The sequence below is a fragment of the Saccopteryx leptura genome, chromosome 3 (genome assembly GCF_036850995.1).
Source record: "Saccopteryx leptura isolate mSacLep1 chromosome 3, mSacLep1_pri_phased_curated, whole genome shotgun sequence".
NCBI classification, from domain to species: domain Eukaryota; kingdom Metazoa; phylum Chordata; class Mammalia; order Chiroptera; family Emballonuridae; genus Saccopteryx; species Saccopteryx leptura.
In genome coordinates, this window is record NC_089505.1 from 369911249 (window position 1) to 369932617 (window position 21369).

The 21369-nt window shown below is 48.9% G+C and overlaps 1 protein-coding gene across 14 annotated transcripts in view; it reads right to left on the minus strand.

The window, feature by feature from the left end:
* Window positions 1–21369, minus strand: part of PTK2 (protein tyrosine kinase 2) — a 192686-nt gene that overhangs the window by 145880 nt on the left and 25437 nt on the right. For 4 of the 14 annotated variants that reach the window (XM_066379586.1, XM_066379587.1, XM_066379589.1 and 1 more), the window contains one exon: window positions 17977–18079. The exons of 3 other annotated variants lie outside the window; for them this stretch is intronic. Coding sequence is in view for 7 of the 11 variants with exons in the window: in XM_066379596.1 (XP_066235693.1) it covers window positions 4903–5002 (100 nt within the window). In the remaining 4 variants the exon portion in view is untranslated. Of the gene's footprint in view, window positions 1–4902; window positions 5216–17976; window positions 18080–21369 lie in introns of those variants that run through there. 7 more of the 14 variants (XM_066379580.1, XM_066379581.1, XM_066379579.1 and 4 more) reach the window with 4 other exon arrangements.

A 21369-nucleotide genomic window follows, 5' to 3' on the forward strand; every position in this document is an offset into this window, starting at 1 on the left:
GCTGCAGAAGCGCATGCAACCCTAGGGGCAGCTTCCTGTGGGACAGATCACCACCACTCTTACCATGAGCATGTTTGAAATATATTATTAATCCCAAAACCAAGCTCACCACAAGTGTTCCTTTAGAATTTTCTCCTAAATGTTACCTTATTAAAAAAATGTATGGATTTTTCAAAACTGAAAATATGCCACCAATATACCAAATCCCATCACGAACTTACACAGAAGTTAGAAGGAGAAGAATATTCAAGTCTTATCCTCTCGGATGTGAGGGGGATCTGGCTGTGACATCTGTCACCCCATTGATCGCCAGGGTTGATTCGGCTGATCTGGCTGGCTAGGCGGGTGTCCCCTTCCTCCCTCACCGCTCCATGTGCGTCCCTCCCGAAGCTGCATGCTCGGTCGAAGAGGACGACCTTCCCCGCTAGAGGAGAGGACCGTTCTTCGGTCAAGGGTATACGAGTAGCTGCGCTCCCCTGCTAGAACCTCCAAACAAGTCTCAAGTCTTATCCTCTCAATGAGTTTGTCTGCTTTGCAAAACAGTAAGATTTTTACAGTAAAAAACACAAATAGATGACATTCTAGCAGTACCAGTACTTTGTTTCTTTAAAGAAAAAAAAAAAGGTTAAGTAAACCGCCCCCGGGAGCTACAGCATGCTGGCATCACCCTGGTACAAGGCCCTGCCCTTCCCGTGGTGCTTAATGAGGCAGACTACACACATCTTTCAGTATGCTTTCTGGCCAATGTAAATATAAGAAAAAGAAATATTTACATCCCCTAAACTCAATATAAGTTTAAACAGAAACGTGTGCGAAAAAGTCTCAACTTAAAATCCAAATAAAATTTGTAGGATCTCAAAATCACCTAAGGAGTTTAAATAGCCAAGTGTCAGAAAACTGGGGACACCACTGTGAAAGTGATGAGGTCTTTCTTCCAGCAGCATCCAGGCCTCTGACAATTCCACACAGGTGACCAAGTGACCCATCGACCAAGTGACCAAGCGACCAAGCAATCAAGCGACCCATCGATCAGGTAACCCAGCGTCCAAGTGACCCAGTGACCAAGCGACCAAGCAACCCAGCAACAAAGAGACCAAGAAACCCAGCAACAAAGCGACCAAGAAACCCAGCAACCCAGCAACGACGCGACCAAGAAACCCAGCAGCCCAGCAACGAAGCGACCAAGAAACCCAGCAACCCAGCAACGAAGCGACCAAGAAACCCAGCAGCCCAGCAACGAAGAGACCAAGAAACCCAGCAACCCAGCAACGAAGAGACCAAGAAACCCAGCAACCCAGCAACGAAGCGACCAAGAAACCCAGCAACCCAGCAACGAAGAGACCAAGAAACCCAGCAACCCAGCAACGAAGAGACCAAGAAACCCAGCAACCCAGCAACGAAGCGACCAAGAAACCCAGCAACCCAGCAACGAAGAGACCAAGAAACCCAGCAGCCCAGCAACGAAGCGACCAAGAAACCCAGCAACCCAGCAACGAAGAGACCAAGAAACCCAGCAACCCAGCAACGAAGAGACCAAGAAACCCAGCAACCCAGCAACACAGCAACCCAGCAACAAAGCGACCAAGAGACCAAGCAACCCAGCAACCAAACCACCAGCAACCAGGAATAGAAACCACGGGGCGGGGCGTAAACAGGTTCCCAGCGTCCCATCCTGAGCACCAACCCTGGACAGCAGCTCACCACAGGGCACTGGCAGAGAGCACATGTGTGACGGAGCATCTCTGCAGCTTCTTCCCAGAGCATGGCTGCCCCTCTTCACCACCATGCCTGCTCCAACCTCTCAGCGTCCTTCTCAACTCTCTTCAAGCCCCCATTATCCTCACCCTGTAACTCTGGAACTGCCATCTTTTTGACAGTCAATTCTTACCATCATTGTTTCCTAGCACCTCTTCAACCCTTCCCAGCACTTCAAGATGAAACAAATACAGTGTGTCTGTAAAGTCATGGTGCACTTTTGACCAGTCACAGGAAAGCAACAAAAGATGATAGAAATGTGAAATCTGCACCAAATAAAAGGAAAACACCCCCAGTTTCTATAGGATGATGTGGCAGCATGGGCACATACGCAGATGATGATGTAACACCGTGTATACAGCGGAGCAGCCCATGGCCATGCCAGTTGAGATGTGGACGGTACAGAGGAAAGTTCAGTGTGTTCTGTGGCTCGCTAAATTCGAATCCATGATCAAAGTGCAACGTGAATATCGGTGCGTTTATAACGAAGCGCCACCACATAGGAATAACATTATTTGGTGGGATAAGCAGTTGAAGGAAACCGGCAGTTTGGTGGAGAAACCCCGTTCTGGTAGGTCATCAGTCAGTGACGAGTCTGTAGAGGCTATACGGGATAGCTACCTAAGGAGCCCTAAACAATCTGTGTGTGAGCCCACATCAAACTGCACTGAATAGGTATGAAACTGGGAGAGTTTTCCTTTTGTTTGGTGCAGATTTCACATTTCTATCGTCTTTTGTTGCTTTCCTGTGACCGGTCAAAAGTGCACCATGACTTTACGGATACACTGTACTACAGATACTGACATGATCAAAGAACTCGCCAGGCAGGGCTTCTGCATTCAACTCTGGCAACCAAACACAACCTGTGAGCAGGACATGTACTCCAACACTCTGAATTGAAGCTGTCTGTAAGCCTAGGAAATTGGGAATGTGGTTGAACTCATTACACCAAAGTCCTTCTCCACCAGTGGGAGCTAAGGTGGAGTTTACATACCACATTCAACAGCAAAATAAACTTTATTACTAAAGAGACCCCAGGGAGTTTCAAGGATACCTTCAGTGTTTCAGTTCAAAGTATAAAAATATAGGTCTATTCCATTATTTTTAGCCTGTTCTAATAAGTTTTTTTACATGTCCTCCTAAACTGGGCCACTGCTGTTTTTTGAGGTTAATGTGACTGATAAAATCAAAGGTGAGGTTTAGAATGTCTAACTGCAAACAGAGATTGTATAGTCTTTGGATGTGAGCTTTTTCCATGTTCTCTTTACCTAAAACTAGTAACTCCTACACTTGAAAATAACCAATTCAGCCCATTCCTATAAACCGACATCTTAACCTTTGTCCTGGAACAACAATTAACGAGAAGGGAAGCTCAGGTTTCCCGCCTTCCTGTCCTCCTGTCCGGGCAGGAGGTGAAGTGAGAGGCGGAGAGGAAGTGTCCCTCGGTGCCTGCACAAGCGGGCGGGAAGCAGTGTGCCAGCCCCCACGGGGGAGAGGGGACAAGCTCCCCAGGGCTGTCAGAACCTCCTCCTCAAAGATCCAGAAGCAGGGCCACTCCTCTGAAACGGCCTGCTCCAAACCTCCAATCGGAACCAAGGCTGACCGGCCGCTGTGCCTACCTCTTCCTGCCTTCCACGCACCTGAGCTCTGTCTCCTGCTCAGCCCCAACCTCCATCAAAATGGGAATGCAGTTAAAAACGTCTCTACTGGTTTGCTCGCTCGGTTAGCAAATATAATGGAAAAAAAAAAAAAAAAAGTTGCTTTAATGAATTACTTTGGGATGAGCAAAAACACTACAACCTTTCTTCCAAAGTCACTCTGAGTATTTTTTTAAACTTAGTAGCTAGTTATTTCACATGCCACTGCCACTGGACTCGCAGGTCTTTGGACTGGCCCAGGCCGGGGAGTGAAGTGACAGGCTCACTGGGAAGGGTCCTGCTGACAGACGCCGCCACACAATGGCGGTGGCTCGGGGCACACGCGACCTGCAATCTAGGGAGCTCCACCCAAGTACTCATCACTGGTCACGCTCGACTATTTACACAGTCCTGCGGCTCCCAAACCCAAATCGTAAAAGTTCCCAAACCCAAAACCCTTTAAAATTCAAGAGTTTGAATTAACTCAGAAAAATCTTTACTCTAAATATTGAATTATTTCACAAACTGACAGGTGCTTTGTTCAGAGAGCATCACACTAAAACAGTTCTATTATCATATGCTTTAGAAATGCTTAAGAGCCTGAGAAAATTAATAGCTAATTTCAGGACAACTCAGTCAATGAACACCCTTCACTGAGCGGCCGCAGTCTGGAGTCCACACTCCACTCCCAGTGCCGTCCGCAACACCCGCGCTCTGCCCAGCGCAGGAGCGCCTTGAAAAATAGTTCTCATGGGCAGTAACGGCATACTTAAACAGCATATTTTAAAAATAATACTTTATTAAGTTCATTACTGAGGACTTCTCTCCCAGATTGACTATTCACTACTTTAAGTAAAGCAGGCTTTGTTCCTATTTGTGTATGAATTTTATGATATTTCAAACTTCTAAACATGCTCCCCAAATACTGTCTTAAATATTATAATAAAAATGCTACATTTATTTACATTTTTATATAAACAAAGACTATAACAACTTGGAAGTAGAAAGTTGTTTATCCACAGTACTGCTGATCCTTAGTGATAAGCCCAACCTACAACAATAAGAAGTTTCAAGTTGAACACACACCCAGTCTTTAGAGAGTCAAGGCAACCAACTTCTGAAACAAGAGAATGCACGTCACTCTTTCTTCTGCAGTCATATTTAAGTTAAAACTGGTCTCTATTTTATAAACATTTCCACTTCACAGAACAGATATTGATGTCTCAATTAAAACTCAAAACACAACATAAATTTCGAGGCACAGGACGGAGCACAGAAAAGCTGTCTGCACTTAGAATGCCTGTCCGGAGCAGCACTTTCCTGTGCGGAAAGGTCTCTGACAGGCCCTGCCTGCGCCGTCGGGGCAAGCCCAGACCACAGCAGGGTTCATTTTCCCTTAAATTTAACTGTAAATCTATTTGAAATAAATTCTGAAAAGTGCATATCCACCTTTCCAGCGCCACGCGTGACTATAACAACATGAACCAAACCCGTCGTAGGCTGTCTATACCTGTTGCCCAGCAGCCCGGGAAGGGGCTGCAGCCGCTCCTCTCCATGCAGACGGCCCCTGCTGGCCTCAGGGCCGCTCGGCCCGCCAGCGCCACCAACATCAACTCCGGGCTGCGAAGACCACGCCGGGAGTCCGCAGGCCAAGTCCCAGGTCACCGCGCCTGCCCGCCCGCCGGCCGGCTTTGCTTCCAGGCGCGGGCGAGACCGAGATGCCCTGTGCTCCCGTTTTCAGGGCTCGGAGCACAATGTGGGAAGTGTTCCTCCCGCCCTGTTTTGTAGCAGCTTGAAGAATGCCTCTCGGTTACAGAATCTTCTCCTGCTTCCGCAATCTGAAACACAGACCATCCTGGCCAGACTAAGCCACTGAACAGAACGAAGCCAGAGAGTAATGTGACCTCACGGGTCTGTGTTCCTAGACTCATTCAGGGAAGGAGGGAGGAGAGAAAGAAGGCCAGTAGCCAGCCCCTTATTAATATGCTAATCTCACCCTTCTGTTCAATGCTTCCAGCAGGTCTGTTGACAAAACCTACAGGGATTCCAAAATCAAGCAAGCTGCAAATCCAGCCTGACCCGGACCGGACTGTGTCTGTACACGCCACTCAAACCAGGTTAGCTTTCAAAGGCAGGCCTCCGGCATCTTCTGGCCTCACTCTGACCTTACACTTAAAATCATCACCTTGATGAAATAAGAATCATTTTGGAAAAAAAAGAATCCTCAACATTAAAAACAAGTCTGTAAAATATAGGTCCCTCAGAACCAAAATATTTTTGAGGTAAAATATTTTTCCAGACTGATATTTTTGTAGTAAATTTATAGATATACACACCATCTAGAAAACACACAGAATCAAGAATTTGAGTTGCCAAACTGTTTTAAAATTAGCTTTGAGGAATATTGCGGGACCCAAGTGCAGGACGGCTTTTCTCAGCCCCGGAACATCAGAAGCGCAGGTGAAGGAGCGGCAGAGCGCAGCCTGCCCTAGCGACCTTTCCAAATGCAGCAGCGCTTACTGTCTCCATTCAGACTGAGCGGCGGGCAGGGTCATCTCAAAAATTCAGCTCTTTGAACAAAACCCACTTCAGCAGGGAGACAATAGCTAGGCTCCAGGGCCCTTTGTCGTCTGAGTGCAGGTCTCCAAATATATGAATATCAAGGGCTTTACTTAACCCCGAACATGACTGAGGCCTTATGCGTCCACTGACTTCTGTGAGCGAAGGGACAAAGGCTGAGAACAAGAGGTGTGGCTGCGTCCAGCACGCCCGAGACAGTCTGTCTCATTTCTAACCCGCTACTCTTGGTAGCTTTGTCTCCAGGCTTACACTCGGGCTCCTAACAGCAGCGAGGCTCAAGAGACCGCATTTACGCCCCAGTGAAGACACACCATTCACCAGTGTGAGCTCAGACCCCGGGCAGTGCTGGAAAGATAAGGGGCTCCAGAGACACAGGCAGCAAATTAGAAAAGGCAAAGGAATGAGCAGACAGATCAATCTGAATACGTGAGCACCCCAGCCCACCCTACCCCCAAAGCCAGGACTAAATTAGGGCCTACTGCCAGCAGGGGCGGCCCAGAAGCAAGTCTGCTATCCCACTGGGACTCCTGAGCACAGCTTGGGGTGACTGAACTAAGAGATGCACAGACAACCCAAGCAAACTGTGTCTCTCCTAGAACGACGACTCTCAGAAGAGCTACTTCTACTGATCCCCATGACACTCGACACACTAACACTGGTTACATCTCCTGTTCGTGTCTTCTAAGCAGAAGCAAGGCGACCACATCTTTAAAGAATGTGTGAAGACAGGGTCATACAACAGGAAGAGATCATTGAGCCCACCGTTACCCAGGAAGCCAGGGGTCTTCACACATCCCCCCAAAAGGGACATGAACCAGATGGAATAGAGGCCACAGCACCACCTGTGCAGAAGAGAGGGGTTGGCACAGCCAGCACGCAGTGGCGGAGGGAGGCTGGGTGAACACAGGGTGGGGGGAGGGCAAGGGGCAGACTTGCAGCCTTTTTGGTGTAGAAAGTGAGTGGGGGGAGAAGCCAAGTCTCTGACTTTATTTATTTATTTATTTATTTATTTTAGCAAGGGAGACAGAGAGAGGGACAGATAGGGACAGACAGGAAGGGAGAGAGATGAGAAGCAGCAGTTCTTTGTTGCAGCACCTTAGTTACTGAATGCTTTCTCATACGTGTCTTGATGGGGGGGGGGGGGCTACAGCAAAGCCAGTGATTCCTTGCTCAAGCCAGCAACCATGGGTTCAAGTCAGTGACCATGAGGTCATAGACATGACCCCACATTCAAGCCAGTGACCCTGTGCTGAAGCCTGATGAGCCTGTGCTCAAGCCGAGGACCTTGGAATTTCGAACCTGGGTCCTCTTGCGTCCCAGGCCGATCCTCTATCCACTGCACCACTGCCCGGTCAGGCTAGGTCTCTGACTTGGAAGGGACCAGTGAATGACAGCTCTCTCCCACCCCATCAAGCTTTGGTGATACCCCAGTACCACTTCCCAGTGCACAAGGTCTTGCCAGGACATGAAGCAGATCCAGTGGAAGCAGCAGCTATGGAAATGGTAAGAACCAATCATGTCACTGAAAGAAAGAGCAGCTGGTATGCAAGAGGGGGGAGGGAGAGAGAGAGGAAGAGAAAGGGAGGGAGAGGGAGAAGGAGAGTGGGGAGGCGGAGGGGGAGGGAGAGAGTGGGGGAGGGGAGAGGAAGCAGGTACCACCACCCACAGTGAGGGCAGCAGAGCAGCCAGGTGTCCGTGCGTGCTTGCTCGTTGCTCTCACGTATGAGACCACCCTTACAAGCAGCTCCTTCCCCATCCTTACAAATGAGGAAACTGAGGTTTAAAGAGGAACCTGCCCGAGGCCAGAGCCGAACAGTGCCCCGGGCACTAGCAGTCTGGTAGTGTTGTCCCTCCTACCTTCTTGCTCAATACGAACAACTTTAAAATCCCCGGTGGTGACGTCTGGACAAGAACTGGACTAGTCCACAGTTACTGGCAACTAAGTGAAAAAGTAAGCAGTTCCTTACACCTGCTTGAATGCAAGGTCATCCTGCTTGAGCAAAGAATCATACACATAACCCCACAGTCACTGGCTTGAGCCCAAAGGTGGCTGGCTTGAGCAAGGGGTCACTGACTCAGCTTGAGCCCTCCCTCCTCCACTCAGTCAAGGCATGTATGAGAAGCAATCAATGAACAACTAAAGTGCCACAACTATGAGTTGATGCTTCTCATCTCTCTCCCTTCCTGTCTGTCTCTTCCTCTCTCTTTCTCTCTTTCTAATATAAAAAATTAAAAAAAAAACTCTTTATGGCATCAGTATAGTTAAAAGTAAGTTACAAGTATAGTTACAAGTAAGTCTTTATTTAAGACTTTTCTTTACCAGAAAGATAATACTATTTGCTCAGACCCACACCTTAGTCACACTTGACTTCTGTCTCTTACACAAAGTAGTCCATCAGCAAAACCCTTGACTAGTACAAGGGTTAGGGGTGACAACACCCACATAGTCAAAAGTCCACACATAACTTTGACTCCCCCAAAACTTAAATACAGTCCTCCTTCCACATCCATAGAGATTGGTTCCAGGACCCCCAACAGATACCAAAATCCGCAGGTGCTCAAGTCCCTTATGTACAATGGTGTGGAACAAGCCACATAGCTGGCCCTCACAGTCACAGTAGATTAAGACCTCAGATGGGAAACCCAAGGACACAGAAAGCCGACTGTATATTTATTGAAAAATCCACATGTAAGTGGACCCACAACCCCACCCACCCACCCACCCAACACTGACGAGGACACACCCTCCTGTCACCCAGCACTAACAAGGATGTGGCAGAGGCGAGCCCCTCCCATCACGTAGCACTGACGAGGACAGAGGACACAGCGAGGTGACCTCTGGCTTAGTTCTGAGGCCACGGCTGCAGAGAAGGTATCTAGGCACTCCACATGTCAGGACTCCACACACAGCTCCCTGACAGCGTGGCCTCCAACACCGGCATACGGGCTCGAAAAACACTAACTGAATGAGTCTTTACTACCCTAAACCAGTGTGTTCATCATCTGGTAGAATTAGGACAATGACAATACCTATCACCTACTGAACAGAGACCACATGTCAGTCACAAAGTAGCACGAGAGCACTAATAATGCAAATGTAATGACAAGAATGATGACAACATCCAGTTCATGTTTACTAATGTGCCAAGCCCTGATCTAAGTGCTTTCAGAATATTGTCTCAGTTATAAGTGGCAGACCTGTGAGGTAGTCTCTGTCACTCGAGTGCACAGATGCAGGAGCTGAAGCACAGAGAGCTGAGGGACTTGTTCAGGGTCCCAAGCGTCTCAGCAGCAGCGCTGGCCTCCAGCTCGGGCAGCCAGGCTCCACACCGTGTGCTCCTCACCAGCCTGCCCCAGCGCCTCACACCTGCTTCCTCCGTCAGCACGCCAACCACAAGGGCCGTGAGGCTGTAATCCACAGGAGACTGGGAAAGAAACAAGGGACAGAGTCGGGAAGTACACACCTAACACGGCAGAGCAGGGACACACGTCAGCACGGACACCAGCCAGACCACACACTGAAACCACCAGCCACCACGTCACCGACCCTGCAGGCTGCCAGGTTTCAACAGGGGGTTGGGAAGAAGGCCCCGCTCAGCCTAGAGACCACGGGGACGGAGGAGGAAGGGGAAGAAACATGCCCACAGGAAGAGCAGGAGACAGGTGAACTGCAAGGGCCCCTCTTCAACAACCTAATTCACCGAATCCTGCACCAGGTGACAGGCCTGTGTCAGCAGTGCTGCCCAGAATCACGCAGGTGAAAGTCACTGCAGCACAAGCGGGACATGCAGCTGGGAGCAGAGGGCACCGGAACCCCCAGGAGACGCGCAGAGCCACTGAGCTCAGCAGCACTGAGGTGCACGAGGTCAAAGGGAACACGCACACCAAAAGGGCAGGCAAATCTGACCTTATTAATCTAAACAACGTTCCACGAGAGCAGTGGTTTTCACCAGCGTGCACAGAACTTTCCAACATGCGATACCTGACTACTTAGTCTGGGGCACTGGCCTCTTTTCCCTTAGATTGTCAAATTAAAAAAACAAACAAACCAACAGCCAACACAACAATAGCCATCCAGTGTAAATGAATCAAAATTATACCTACTTTTTTTTGTCATATCAGCAAAAAATACATTTTTGGTGAGCCGCAGAATTTTAGTTATTAGTTTATGTGCCATGAGATGAAAAAGGTTGAAAATTGCTGAACTAGAGCACTCTCAGAGATGCTAATTAATGGCTATTTCGTACTTGTTTTGCCATAGAGCAAAACAAAGTGAGATTCCCAGTTTAGAAACTGTGGAAAGTTATTTGTCATCAAGTTTAAAAGAAAAACAAGCTTGACCAGGCAGTGGTGCAGTGGATGGAGTGACAACCTGGGGCGCTGAAGACCCAGGTTTGAAACCCCAAGGGCGCTGGCTTGAGCAAGGGCTCACTGGCTCAGCTGTAGCCCTCCCCCAAGGCACATATGAGAAGCAATCAATGAACAACTAAGGTGCTACAACGACATGTTGATACTTCTCATCTCTCTCCCTTCCTGCTGTTTCTCAGTCTCTCTCTCTCTCTCTCTCTCTCTCTCTCGATGAAATAATAATAATAAAAGAAAAACAAAAATGCCCCTGAAATCTGTAACAAGATGCCACTTCAGTTTTTCAAATATCCTGGTAGAGGCATAACACAGGACAGGCCAAGAATCTCCACAGAAATTTCAACCTAACTACACATGTTACAGAACGGAGGGGTTTTACTTATCTTGATCAAAATAACAAAATGACAGAAACATCAAAAGACAAGTAGTTATTTATTCTAATGCTGCTACTGCTCAAATCAACTTTGAAACTTGATTAAAGGCACAGACACACAAGATTTACTTTAGCATTTCACCAATGTTCATTCCCCCCCCCCTATAAATTGAATTTATCTACAGTGGGATCACTGGCCGTTTTTAACAAATAGCAACAGTATCAGATGGCCCTCCTGTCAGACACAGCAGCAGAGAAAGCCCCTGCTGCGGCTGCGTGGGAAGTAGGCGCGGTCATCCAGCTACAGCAGCAGAAAGGCACGCTGGGGCCAGGAGGCCCCCTGGTGGTGAACACACGCCCATGATATAATCAACACCACATTTTTAACTATCCTTCTGTTGTGGCTTAAAGCAAACTGTTTCTATAATTTGACGCCATACTCTGTTTTCAAGAAATAGCAGTAGCATCTGGTGTAATCTATTCTTTGCTCTAATTATATTCTGAGTAGGACACATAAATAACTTCTCTTTCCAAACATAGCTACAGAGTGGCTGGTTTTCTTCGTCAATTGCCCTCCCCTACACTTTTATTTTTTGTCACATTGATATTGACAGATATTATTCCAACTTAGCAAGAAATTTATGCAGTCAATTTTCCAATTCTACCCAAAACTTTCTATCAGGTTTAAACCAATCGCATAGCTATCTGGATAATTACTATTATAATAAACAAGTGTTGACAAGGATCTGGAGAAACTGTAACCCTGTGCACTATTGGTGGGAATGCAAAATGATGCAACCACTATGAAAAACAGTCTAGAGGGTCCTCAAAGAAGTCCAAATAGGATTACCATGTGATCCAGCAACTCCACTTCTGGGCAGACATCCCAAAGAACTGCAAGCAGCGTCATGAGGAGACACCTGCACACCCGTGTTCTCACAGCAGCGTCATGAGGAGACACCTGCACACCCGTGTTCACAGCAGCGTCATGAGGAGACACCTGCACACCCGTGTTCACAGCAGCGTCATGAGGAGACACCTGCACACCCGTGTCCACAGCAGCGTCATGAGGAGACACCTGCACACCCGTGTTCACAGCAGCGTCATGAGGAGACACCTGCACACCCGTGTTCTCACAGCAGCGTCATGAGGAGACACCTGCACACCCGTGTTCACAGCAGCGTCATGAGGAGACACCTGCACACCCATGTTCACAGCAGCGTCATGAGGAGACACCTGCACACCCGTGTTCTCACAGCAGCGTCATGAGGAGACACCTGCACACTCATGTTCACAGCAGCGTCATGAGGAGACACCTGCACACCCGTGTTCACAGCAGCGTCATGAGGAGACACCTGCACACCCGTGTCCACAGCAGCGTCATGAGGAGACACCTGCACACCCGTGTCCACAGCAGCGTCATGAGGAGACACCTGCACACCCGTGTTCACAGCAGCGTCATGAGGAGACACCTGCACACCCGTGTTCACAGCAGCGTCATGAGGAGACATCTGCACACTCGTGTTCACCACAGCCTGGTTCTCACAGCCAAGGGGAAGGAGCAAACCAAGTGTCTACTGATGGAGGGATGGATGAACACAGCGTGGCCCACTCACACAGCGGACTATTCTTCAGCCTTTGAAAGGAAGGAATTTCTGTCACAGGTTACAACATGGGTGAACCCTGAGGACATTATGTTAAGTGCAATAAGCTGGTCACAGAAGTACAAATACTACTGGAGGAACCTAAAGTAGTCAAAGTCACGAGTCAGAAAGAATGACTATCAGGGACTGCGGAGAGGGGGTGGGGGAGTGTTTAATGGGTAAAGAGTTTCAGATTTGCAAGGTAAAAAGTTCTGGAGATCTGTTTCATAACAATGTGAACGATTTTAACTCTACTGAACTGTCCAGCTAAAACAGTTAAGATAGTAAATTTTATGTTATGTGCTTTTTATCAGAATAGAAAACTGAAAAATGTTAAAACTGCTTTAAAAATCAATCCTGCTCAGCCTGACCAGGCAGTAGAGCAGTGGACAGAGCACTGGACTGGGACAAGGAGGACCCAGGTTCAAAACCCCGAGGTCGCTGGCTTGAGCACGGGATCATAGACATGACCCCATGGTCACTGGCTTGAGCCCTAGGTCGCTGGTTTGAGCAAGGAGTCACTCGCTTTGCTGTAGCCCCCTGGTCAAGGTATATGAGAAAGCAATCAATGAACAATTAAGGAGCTGCAACAAAGAACTGATGCTTCTCATCTCTCTCCCTTCTTGTCTATCTCTCCCTCTTGCTGACTTTCTCTGTCCAAAAAAAAATTTAAAAAAAAATCAATCTTGTTTATACTTTACAACAAACCTGCAACTACAATAAGTCTATTTTTGTAGTTGAGGGAAAAAAAATCTTGAAAAGTTAGGAACATGCCCCGAGAACAAGAGGCAGGAAAAGGAGAAGACGCTGGCTGGTCCTTGCCGAATCCCGGTCCAGCACTGCACCGGGGCTGGGCTTTACATGGCTTTCCAAAAGCTAATTCTATAATAAACCACGAGATAATTACTAATATCACCATTTTCAAGAAAGAGGAGACAGGTTCAGAGAGGCAAAGGACTTGGGACTCAATCAGCCTCTGCACAAGTCAAAGCCACATGTGACCCCAGAGCACAGTCCCTTCCACAGAGCCCAATGTTGTCCATCACGTGTATTTCAAGTATTCCCAAATCCCAACCTGGCTACTTACTAGAGGCGACAAATAATATTTTAATAGAAAGGTAACTCCCAGTCTTGAAATTTAAAGAAAAGATTTTCAAGATATATGTTTTAAGTAATAAAAAGGCACAGAAGATTACATAATGTGTTATCCATTGGTATAAAGCAAAAGAAAATCACACGTGCACATGCACTTCCTGAGTGTCTGTGGAATGTCTCTGGGGGTTACACAAGCTGTGAGACCTGTGACTCACAAAAAGTAGGTTTAAAGAGGGCAGGTTTATAACTCATTGTGTACTCATTTGAATTTTGTACCATGCATATTTTCTGTTCAAAATAATAGATGAACATAAGTAATTATTTCAAAGACATTCTATCTAGTAAAGTCCCCCATATTCTCCAAGTAAGCAATCCTTTCCAAATAACATCAGGGGTCAAGTAACACAATGGGAAATCCAGAAAGTCTTTAGAAAAAAATTATAATAAAAATAGAACATCAAAATCTTTAGGATGCAGCTAAGAGTAGGTGCTTGTGTTGAGAATGTAAAAACACGACGTTTCACCGTAAGAAATAAGATGCAACGTGAGTAGGCGGCCCAGTCAGCAGCAGTGAAGACTGAGTCAGGGAGCAGTGCCGATGTGGAGCCCAGGGCAGAAGGGAAGCGACCACTACTGACCACATCTTCATTTAAATGTCGGGATCATGTTCACGGATGTTTTGCATTAACTTTTGGTTTTTTAAAATACTGCATTAAACTACCACTTCCCTTGCCGCCTGGGTCTTTTGGAACCCCGACAGATGCTCCCCAGCGCCCTGGCCCTGCCCAGCACGCCCCTCCCACAGCTCTCTCCGCTGGCCCCAGCGCCTCCACGCCAGGCTGCCCACACCGGGGGGCTTGTGAAGCTAGAAACATTTCTAGCTAAGGCATGTTAAATACAACCACTCAATTTTAAAGTCCCTCTGAGAGCAATAAAAACATTTAACGCTTCTTCAAGGACCAGCCCAGAGCCCCTGAACTGCTAGAGCACTGTCTAGTTCACTTGAAACAGGTGGAATGCATTTCTCTTTTCACACTGGACCAGCAAACTCCTGAAGTCCTAAGTGCCCAAACTTTAATAAAGAAGGCAAAACCTAAAATAATACCACCTAGTTTTTATCCACCTGGCTGGGTGCTCAACACCTTGGAATAACTGAGCACCCAGACAAGGGTGGGAGGTGATGGTGACAGTCACAAACTCGAACCTAAGTCACCTACAAGCAATCTTTAGTGTCAGGACCTTCTCCTAACTCCCAAGCACCGTGCGGTCCAGCTCCCTTCTCACCGCACTCTCAGCGCTGCTCTGAACACCACCAGGACCCCCTGAGCTGCGGAACTGAAGGTCGGACCCCAGTCCGCAGTCTAACCTTGCAGCAGCGTCGCTGGCAGTTGCTCTGATCCCTCCCTCCCACGGAGGCCGGCCTCTGGCTCTCCGCGCACCTGCTGTGCCCCGCTGCTTGCTCTCTCCTCGACCCCTCACTGCCAGTGCCCTGAGCTCCGGCCAGCCATCTCTTTCCCAGGCCCACCCCGCAGTGCTCAGAGTGCCATTCAGTTTTCAGTTCCCCTCCAGCTCAGACTTCTCTCCCAAGCCTCAAAGTCCTACTTCCAGCCGCCTCGGATCCCTACCAGACACCACAGACTTAAAAGTGCTGAAGCGCAGACTCCTCACCTGCCCCTCCAAACAACACTCCACCCACCCCTCTAGCTGCCCAGCTCTAAGACTAATAGTCAACTCTTTCCCATCTTTTCCTTCTCACCCCTCATCCCATCTGTCAGCAAACCCACTGGTTCTACCTTCAAAATACATCCAGGACGCAACAACTTCCACCCCCCTAATATTACTACCCCCGTCCAAGCCACCATGGCCTCTCACCAGCTGACCTGTAGCCCTCACTCCACTTCACATTACACAAAGAAGAAAACTGATATGTAACCTCTGTTAATATTGCGTCTCCATGAAACTGTCTTGTGCTCTACCAAGATGAACTTCTTTAAATAGCTAACATTGGCCCTGGCCAGTTGGCTCAGTGGTAGAGTGTTGGACCGGTGTGTGGAAGTCCCAGATTCTATTCCCAATCATGGCACACAGGAGAAGCACCCATCTGCTTCTCCACCTTCTCCCCTCCTCCCTTCTCTCTCTCTCTTTCTTCCCCTCCTGCAGCTATGGTTCAATTGATTCAAGCAAAGTTGGCCCTAGGTGCTGAGGATGGCTCCACAGCTTCCCCTCAGGTGCTAAAAATAGCTTGGTTGCCGAGCAATGGAGCAGCGGGCCCAGATGGGCAGAGCATCACCCAGTAGGGGGCTTGCTGGGTGCATCCCAGTTGGGGTGCATAAGGGAGTCTGTCTCTGTCTCGCCTCCTCTCACTTAATTAAAAAAAAAAAAAGGCTAACATTACCATTATTACAAGTTATAGCTGATACTCTCCCTCTTTTTTATTTTTATTTTTTTTTTATTTTTTATTTTTCATTTTTCTGAAGCTGGAAACAGGGAGAGACAGTCAGACAGACTCCCGCTTGCGCCCGACCGGGATCCACCCGGCACGCCCACCAGGGGCGGTGCTCTGCCCCCCAGGGGGCGATGCTCTGCCCATCCTGGGCGTCGCCATATTGCGACCAGAGCCACTCTAGCGCCTGAGGCAGAGGCCACAGAGCCATGCCCAGCGCCCGGGCCATCTTTGCTCCAATGGAGCCTTGGCTGCGGGAGGGGAAGAGAGAGACAGAGAGGAAAGCGCGGTGGAGGGGTGGAGAAGCAAATGGGCGCTTCTCCTATGTGCCCTGGCCGGGAATCGAACCCGGGTCCTCCGCACGCTAGGCCGACGCTCTACCGCTGAGCCAACCGGCCAGGGCTGATACTCTCCCTCTTGCTCAGCTCTACTGAGAAAAGAGAAGCTATTCTGCAGTAAGCATTATACAGTCCTTTGTTTAGCATTTAATGAAAACTACTGGCGGCTTAAACAGAAAAGATGCAGAAATTAAATGAAATCTTTGCCCTCAAAGACCCTAAGAAACAGACTTACCCCGAATATACAAAATGCACTGCTGTAGGAAGAAGCACGCACTGTGGACAGGAGGGGAGTTGAACAAGGGAAGCAGAGCTGGGCTGTGACCCCCTCCTGACCTGTAACACAGTCACACCTCGCACGGCACCACAGCGCAGGCTCCGCCCGCAGTCAGCGAAGAGCAGGGATGGGAAAAACGGAGCCACACTTCCAGGCCTCGCTAGGAAATTGGAACCTCATGACATCATTTCCTTTCCCAAACACCTAATCTCTGCAGAAACATAAGTGGGTTTGGGGGAGAAAGGCGAACAAAGGAGGGTAGTGAACTGACCCTCAGAAGGAAATGAAACAACAACCCAGGGCCCTGCCCCTTGGACAGAGACACTGCCAAGGTCAAGTTCAACATAACTATAAATCATCATGAATTCGGAGTCCATGAAGTTAAAGTCCATGAGGTTTTTACCCCAGCAACATACTGATAGAACAAAATGCTCACCAACACTGATGCGCCAGAAAGATGTATGACTCTCCCACTGACTACCTGTCTGTCCTCAGTTACCTCTCACCGACCAGAAAGAGGAGTCTGGAAATCAAACCAGGAGAGAATCTCAATTCTACAACCACCCAACTGGAAGCGCAGAACAAGTTCCAAAGCTACAAGTTAACTAATTACGACCTCTGAGCTCAGTTTTCCTCCTGTTAAAACAGGAACGACACCAGCGAATATCGCTAAGGTCCGGGGGCTCGTGCATGCGGAGCAGAGTGCCTGTGGTACTGCGTCTCCACACAGCCGGCAGGGCGGGCCTGGAACACCCTCCGTCCCAGGGGAAAGCCAGGTCTGGATAGTGAGGAAAGGGTTCATAAGCAAAGCCTACCTCTGTATCCCAGGCCCGTGAGGACGAGATACTGGTAAAGTGCCCAGACGCTGAGGCCACCTCGAGTCTGACTCTGAGCTTCACCATCACTAACTTAGTAACCCTGAACCATTTCGGTGACACCAATGTGAAACAGAAAGAAGAGTTTCCCTACTCCTAGGGCTACTGCGAGGACTCCCCAGGAGTTGTAACTGAGACTGTCCCTGGCGCACCAGGCACTACTCGAGAGCAAGCGTTCTCATTGTTAGTAGTGGAGCTGTTGCCACTGCCATCCGGGCCAAACGACTTCGTTGGTTCGAGTGCTATCCTGGAACAAGGCTGCAGGTTTGATCCCTGGTCAGGGCACACACAGACACAGATCCCGGTTTCTGTCTCTGTCTCTCTCTCCCTTCCTCTCTAAAATCAGTAACTTTTTAATAATTTAAAAAATAACATAAATAAGAGAACTGTTACATTATAACGCTGCCTATCTCAGAAAATACCTTGTGAAGTATCCACACATAGTAGGTACTGAACAACTTCTATTTCTCCCTCTCCCACTCTGCAAAATCAGTACCTTTTCTTTGTTTCTACTTTGTGTCAAAGTAACCCCAGAGCAGATTAAAGAAAAATCAAACAAAACGAAAAACCAAGAGACAAGTGTGGCAAGACTTACACTCAGGGTCGGAAGGCCACAATGAGTCTGTGAAGAAACCCAGTGACGATGTGTAGGAAGTCCTCCTAGTTTCTCTCTCCTCTCTCCATAGCAGCCAGAGGACCTGACAGGAAGACAGGGCACGTGAGAGACCGCCCCACGGCACCACGTTTCCCAGCGCTGCCGCGGCCCCCGCCGCAGTCAGCCGCAGCACCGACCATGCTCACCGCGGGGACTGAGGGACAAAACCTGTGACATCAAGTTCCTGTCTTCGCACCTGCATCCTAGCGAAGAAGATGCATGTGAAATAACTGAAAACTACTGAAACATACCGATAATCCCAAGTAAATATGGCAACAGAATATACACATCTATTTCACACTCTCCCACTCAAATTATACTAAAGAGTTATTTAAAATATTTTTTAAAAGATAGCACAGGCAGAACTAAAAGGGGAAAAAAAAGGAACATAATTTTGGAAGCTGTGAGACAAGCTTAGATCTACTATGGAGTAGAGAGACCAAAACAAATACAAAAAGGGAGAAGAAAACGCTCGGAGGAAACAAACTATAAAAGATGGGGAGCAGCCCTGGCCGGTTGGCTCAGTGGTAGAGCGTCAGCCTGGCGTGCAGAAGTCCCGGGTTCGATTCCCGGCCATGGCACACAGGAGAAGCGCCCATCTGCTTCTCCACCCCTCCCCCTCTCCTTCCTCTCTGTCTCTCTCTTCCCCTCCCGCAGCCAAGGCTCCATTGGAGCAAAAGATGGCCCAGGCGCTGGGGATGGCTCCTTGGCCTCTGCCCCAGGCGCTAGAGTGGCTCTGGTTGCGACAGAGCGACGCCCTGGATGGGCAGAGCATCGCCCCCGGGAGGCGTGCTGGGTGGATCCCGGTCGGGCACATGCGGGAGTCTGTCTGACTGCCTCCCTGTTTCCAGCTTCAGAAAAATACAAAAAAAAAAAAAAAAAAAAAAAAATTAAATCAACTTCTGAATTTGAAAGGAATAACATGAAAACAAGATGGCAACAGAGCAGTACCTTTGAAATTATGAAAGAAAATTAATATTGGAGTTACCTTAGAACTCTATACCGAGCCACATTATCAATCATGTTTTCAATTATGCATGGTCTCAAACATTTTATCTCCTAAGCATCCTATCTCAGAAAGCCACTGGAGGAAGTCTCCATCAAAATGTGAGCATAAACAAAGTGGAAGGAAGACATGGGATACAGAAAACAGGAGCCTCAATGGAGAAGAGACAATGATAGGGACTCCCCAGGGTGCAGGTGAAGGGAGCTCTGAATGGCAGCTGTGGACCAGGAGAGAGAATGCAGCCTGCGGGAGCAGGCCCCTCTAGGAAGAGGGTGTGTAGCCTGTCTTGGCCTTGCCCGAAAGCACTGTACCATCTTTTTACAGTGATTAACCTCTGGATGACTACTCTACTAAAACAAAGAAGTCAGCCAAGAAAGACAAAGCTGAGATGACACAAACAGGCCACCCAACTCTGGGAACAAGCCAGAAGGTGAGAGCACAGGGGTGGCCGGGGACAAGAGACTTCAGTCTTCCAAGGCCTAAGGCACAACCTGCTCGGAAGGGAGAGAACACAGACCTCCAGGAACTCCCAGAAATCAAAGGTCAAGAACAGATGAGTCTCTGTAGATAACTTTATGGGAAATTTACTAATAGGCTCTTGGGAAGAAATGGGAAAATAAGCAACAGGTATAAAAAGAACTAAGAAATGGGAGAGTGAGCGGTCGCATAAGCATGAATCCATCACACTCCCCTGTGCACATTCCCACCACGGGGCATCCTACTGCACTGGGTCGGTGACTTCCCTCTCTCCCTCACTCGACTGGGAAGACCTTGTGGGGAGGGCCATGTCCATCTAGCTATCACTTTTCAGAACCCCATACAATCCTGCTGCAGCTCTATACACAAAAGCAAAGGCTTCCTGCCAAGTATTCATATACTGCGTATGCCCTTCACACACCTGGCATTCTTCTAGGGAACTAGAATTCAAAGACATACAGACCTTGCTTGCCCTTACAGCATTTAAACTATTTTTTTCTCCTGAGAAAAAAGCGTATTTACTGTATATCCTCATCCTTCCCGAAAGATAAAAGTTCACCAGTGGCCTACGAACGTTAATAGTCTACCTGTCACTAGCAGATATGGACCCCAAGATCTGAGGATGCCTTTCTGACATTACAAGCATTGTGTATGTAGTATGGAGAGTATCAGTCTGAGCACCAAAAAACCTAGCCTCTAGAACTTTAGAATTGTTACTTCTGAAGTAAAGAAAATCCAATTTCCATAACACAACCTCTTAGGCCCTTTCTGACCAAGCCCAGTCTAACTCGTCAGCCCAGCTTCTCTCACCATTGTCTCCCATGAATCCTACACTCCAGCCGAATTCAACTGTCTTCAGTTTACAGAACCACCTGTGCCATCTCTCCATCCCTTCACTTGCTGTCCCTCCCCGCGGCCCTTCCTGCCTGGCTGACCCTGGGAGAGCTGTATCCCTCTCTCCTGCATCCCCACAGCGCTCCTGACAGACCTCCTTATGGAGCGACTGAAAGATGCCACGCACCGTCCCGGGACCGGCACGTGCAGCAGTGGGCGGGACGCCGCCCCGGGACCGACAAGTGCAGCGGTGGGCGAAACACGGTCCCGGGACCGGCAGGTGCAGCGGTGGGCGGGACGCCGCCCCGGGACCAGCACGTGCAGCAGTGGGCGGGACGCCGCCCCGGACCGGCAAGTGCAGCGGTGGGCGGGACGCCGCCCCGGGACCAGCACGTGCAGCGGTGGGCGGGACGCCGCCCGGGACCGGCACGTGCAGCGGTGGGCGGGACACGGTCCCGGGACCAGCACGTGCAGCGGTGGGTGGGACGCCGCCCCGGGACCCGCACGTGCAGCAGTGGGCAGGAAAGACACGGCCCTGCTCCAAAGGACTCCTGTGGTATCGCTTCCTGTAGAACACACTTACTAGAGTGGATGTTCAATCTCCCCTAATCCATTTCCTCCTCCACCCACATAGCAAGATTCTAGAGACAACGACAAGCTCTCTCAGCTCTGCAACCTCAGGCCAGTCATAACCTTTTTGCTGGTCTTGTATCTGGGTTGATGGCAGCTGACCAATCAGGGTTGGGTATTGAAGGCTGGGATGGCTGTGGCAACTTCTTAATATAAGACAACAATGGCCTGACCAGGCAGTGGTACAGTGGATAGAGCACCAGCCTGGGACGCACAGGACCCAGGTTCAAAATCCCAGGGTGGCCAGCTTGAGAGTGAGCTCATCTGGCTTGAGTGCAGAGGTGCTGGCTTGAGTGTGTGGGATCCTAGACGTGACCCCCAAAGGTCGCTAGCTTGAGCAAGGGGTCACTGGCTTGCTGAAATCCTCGGTCAAGGCACACATAAGA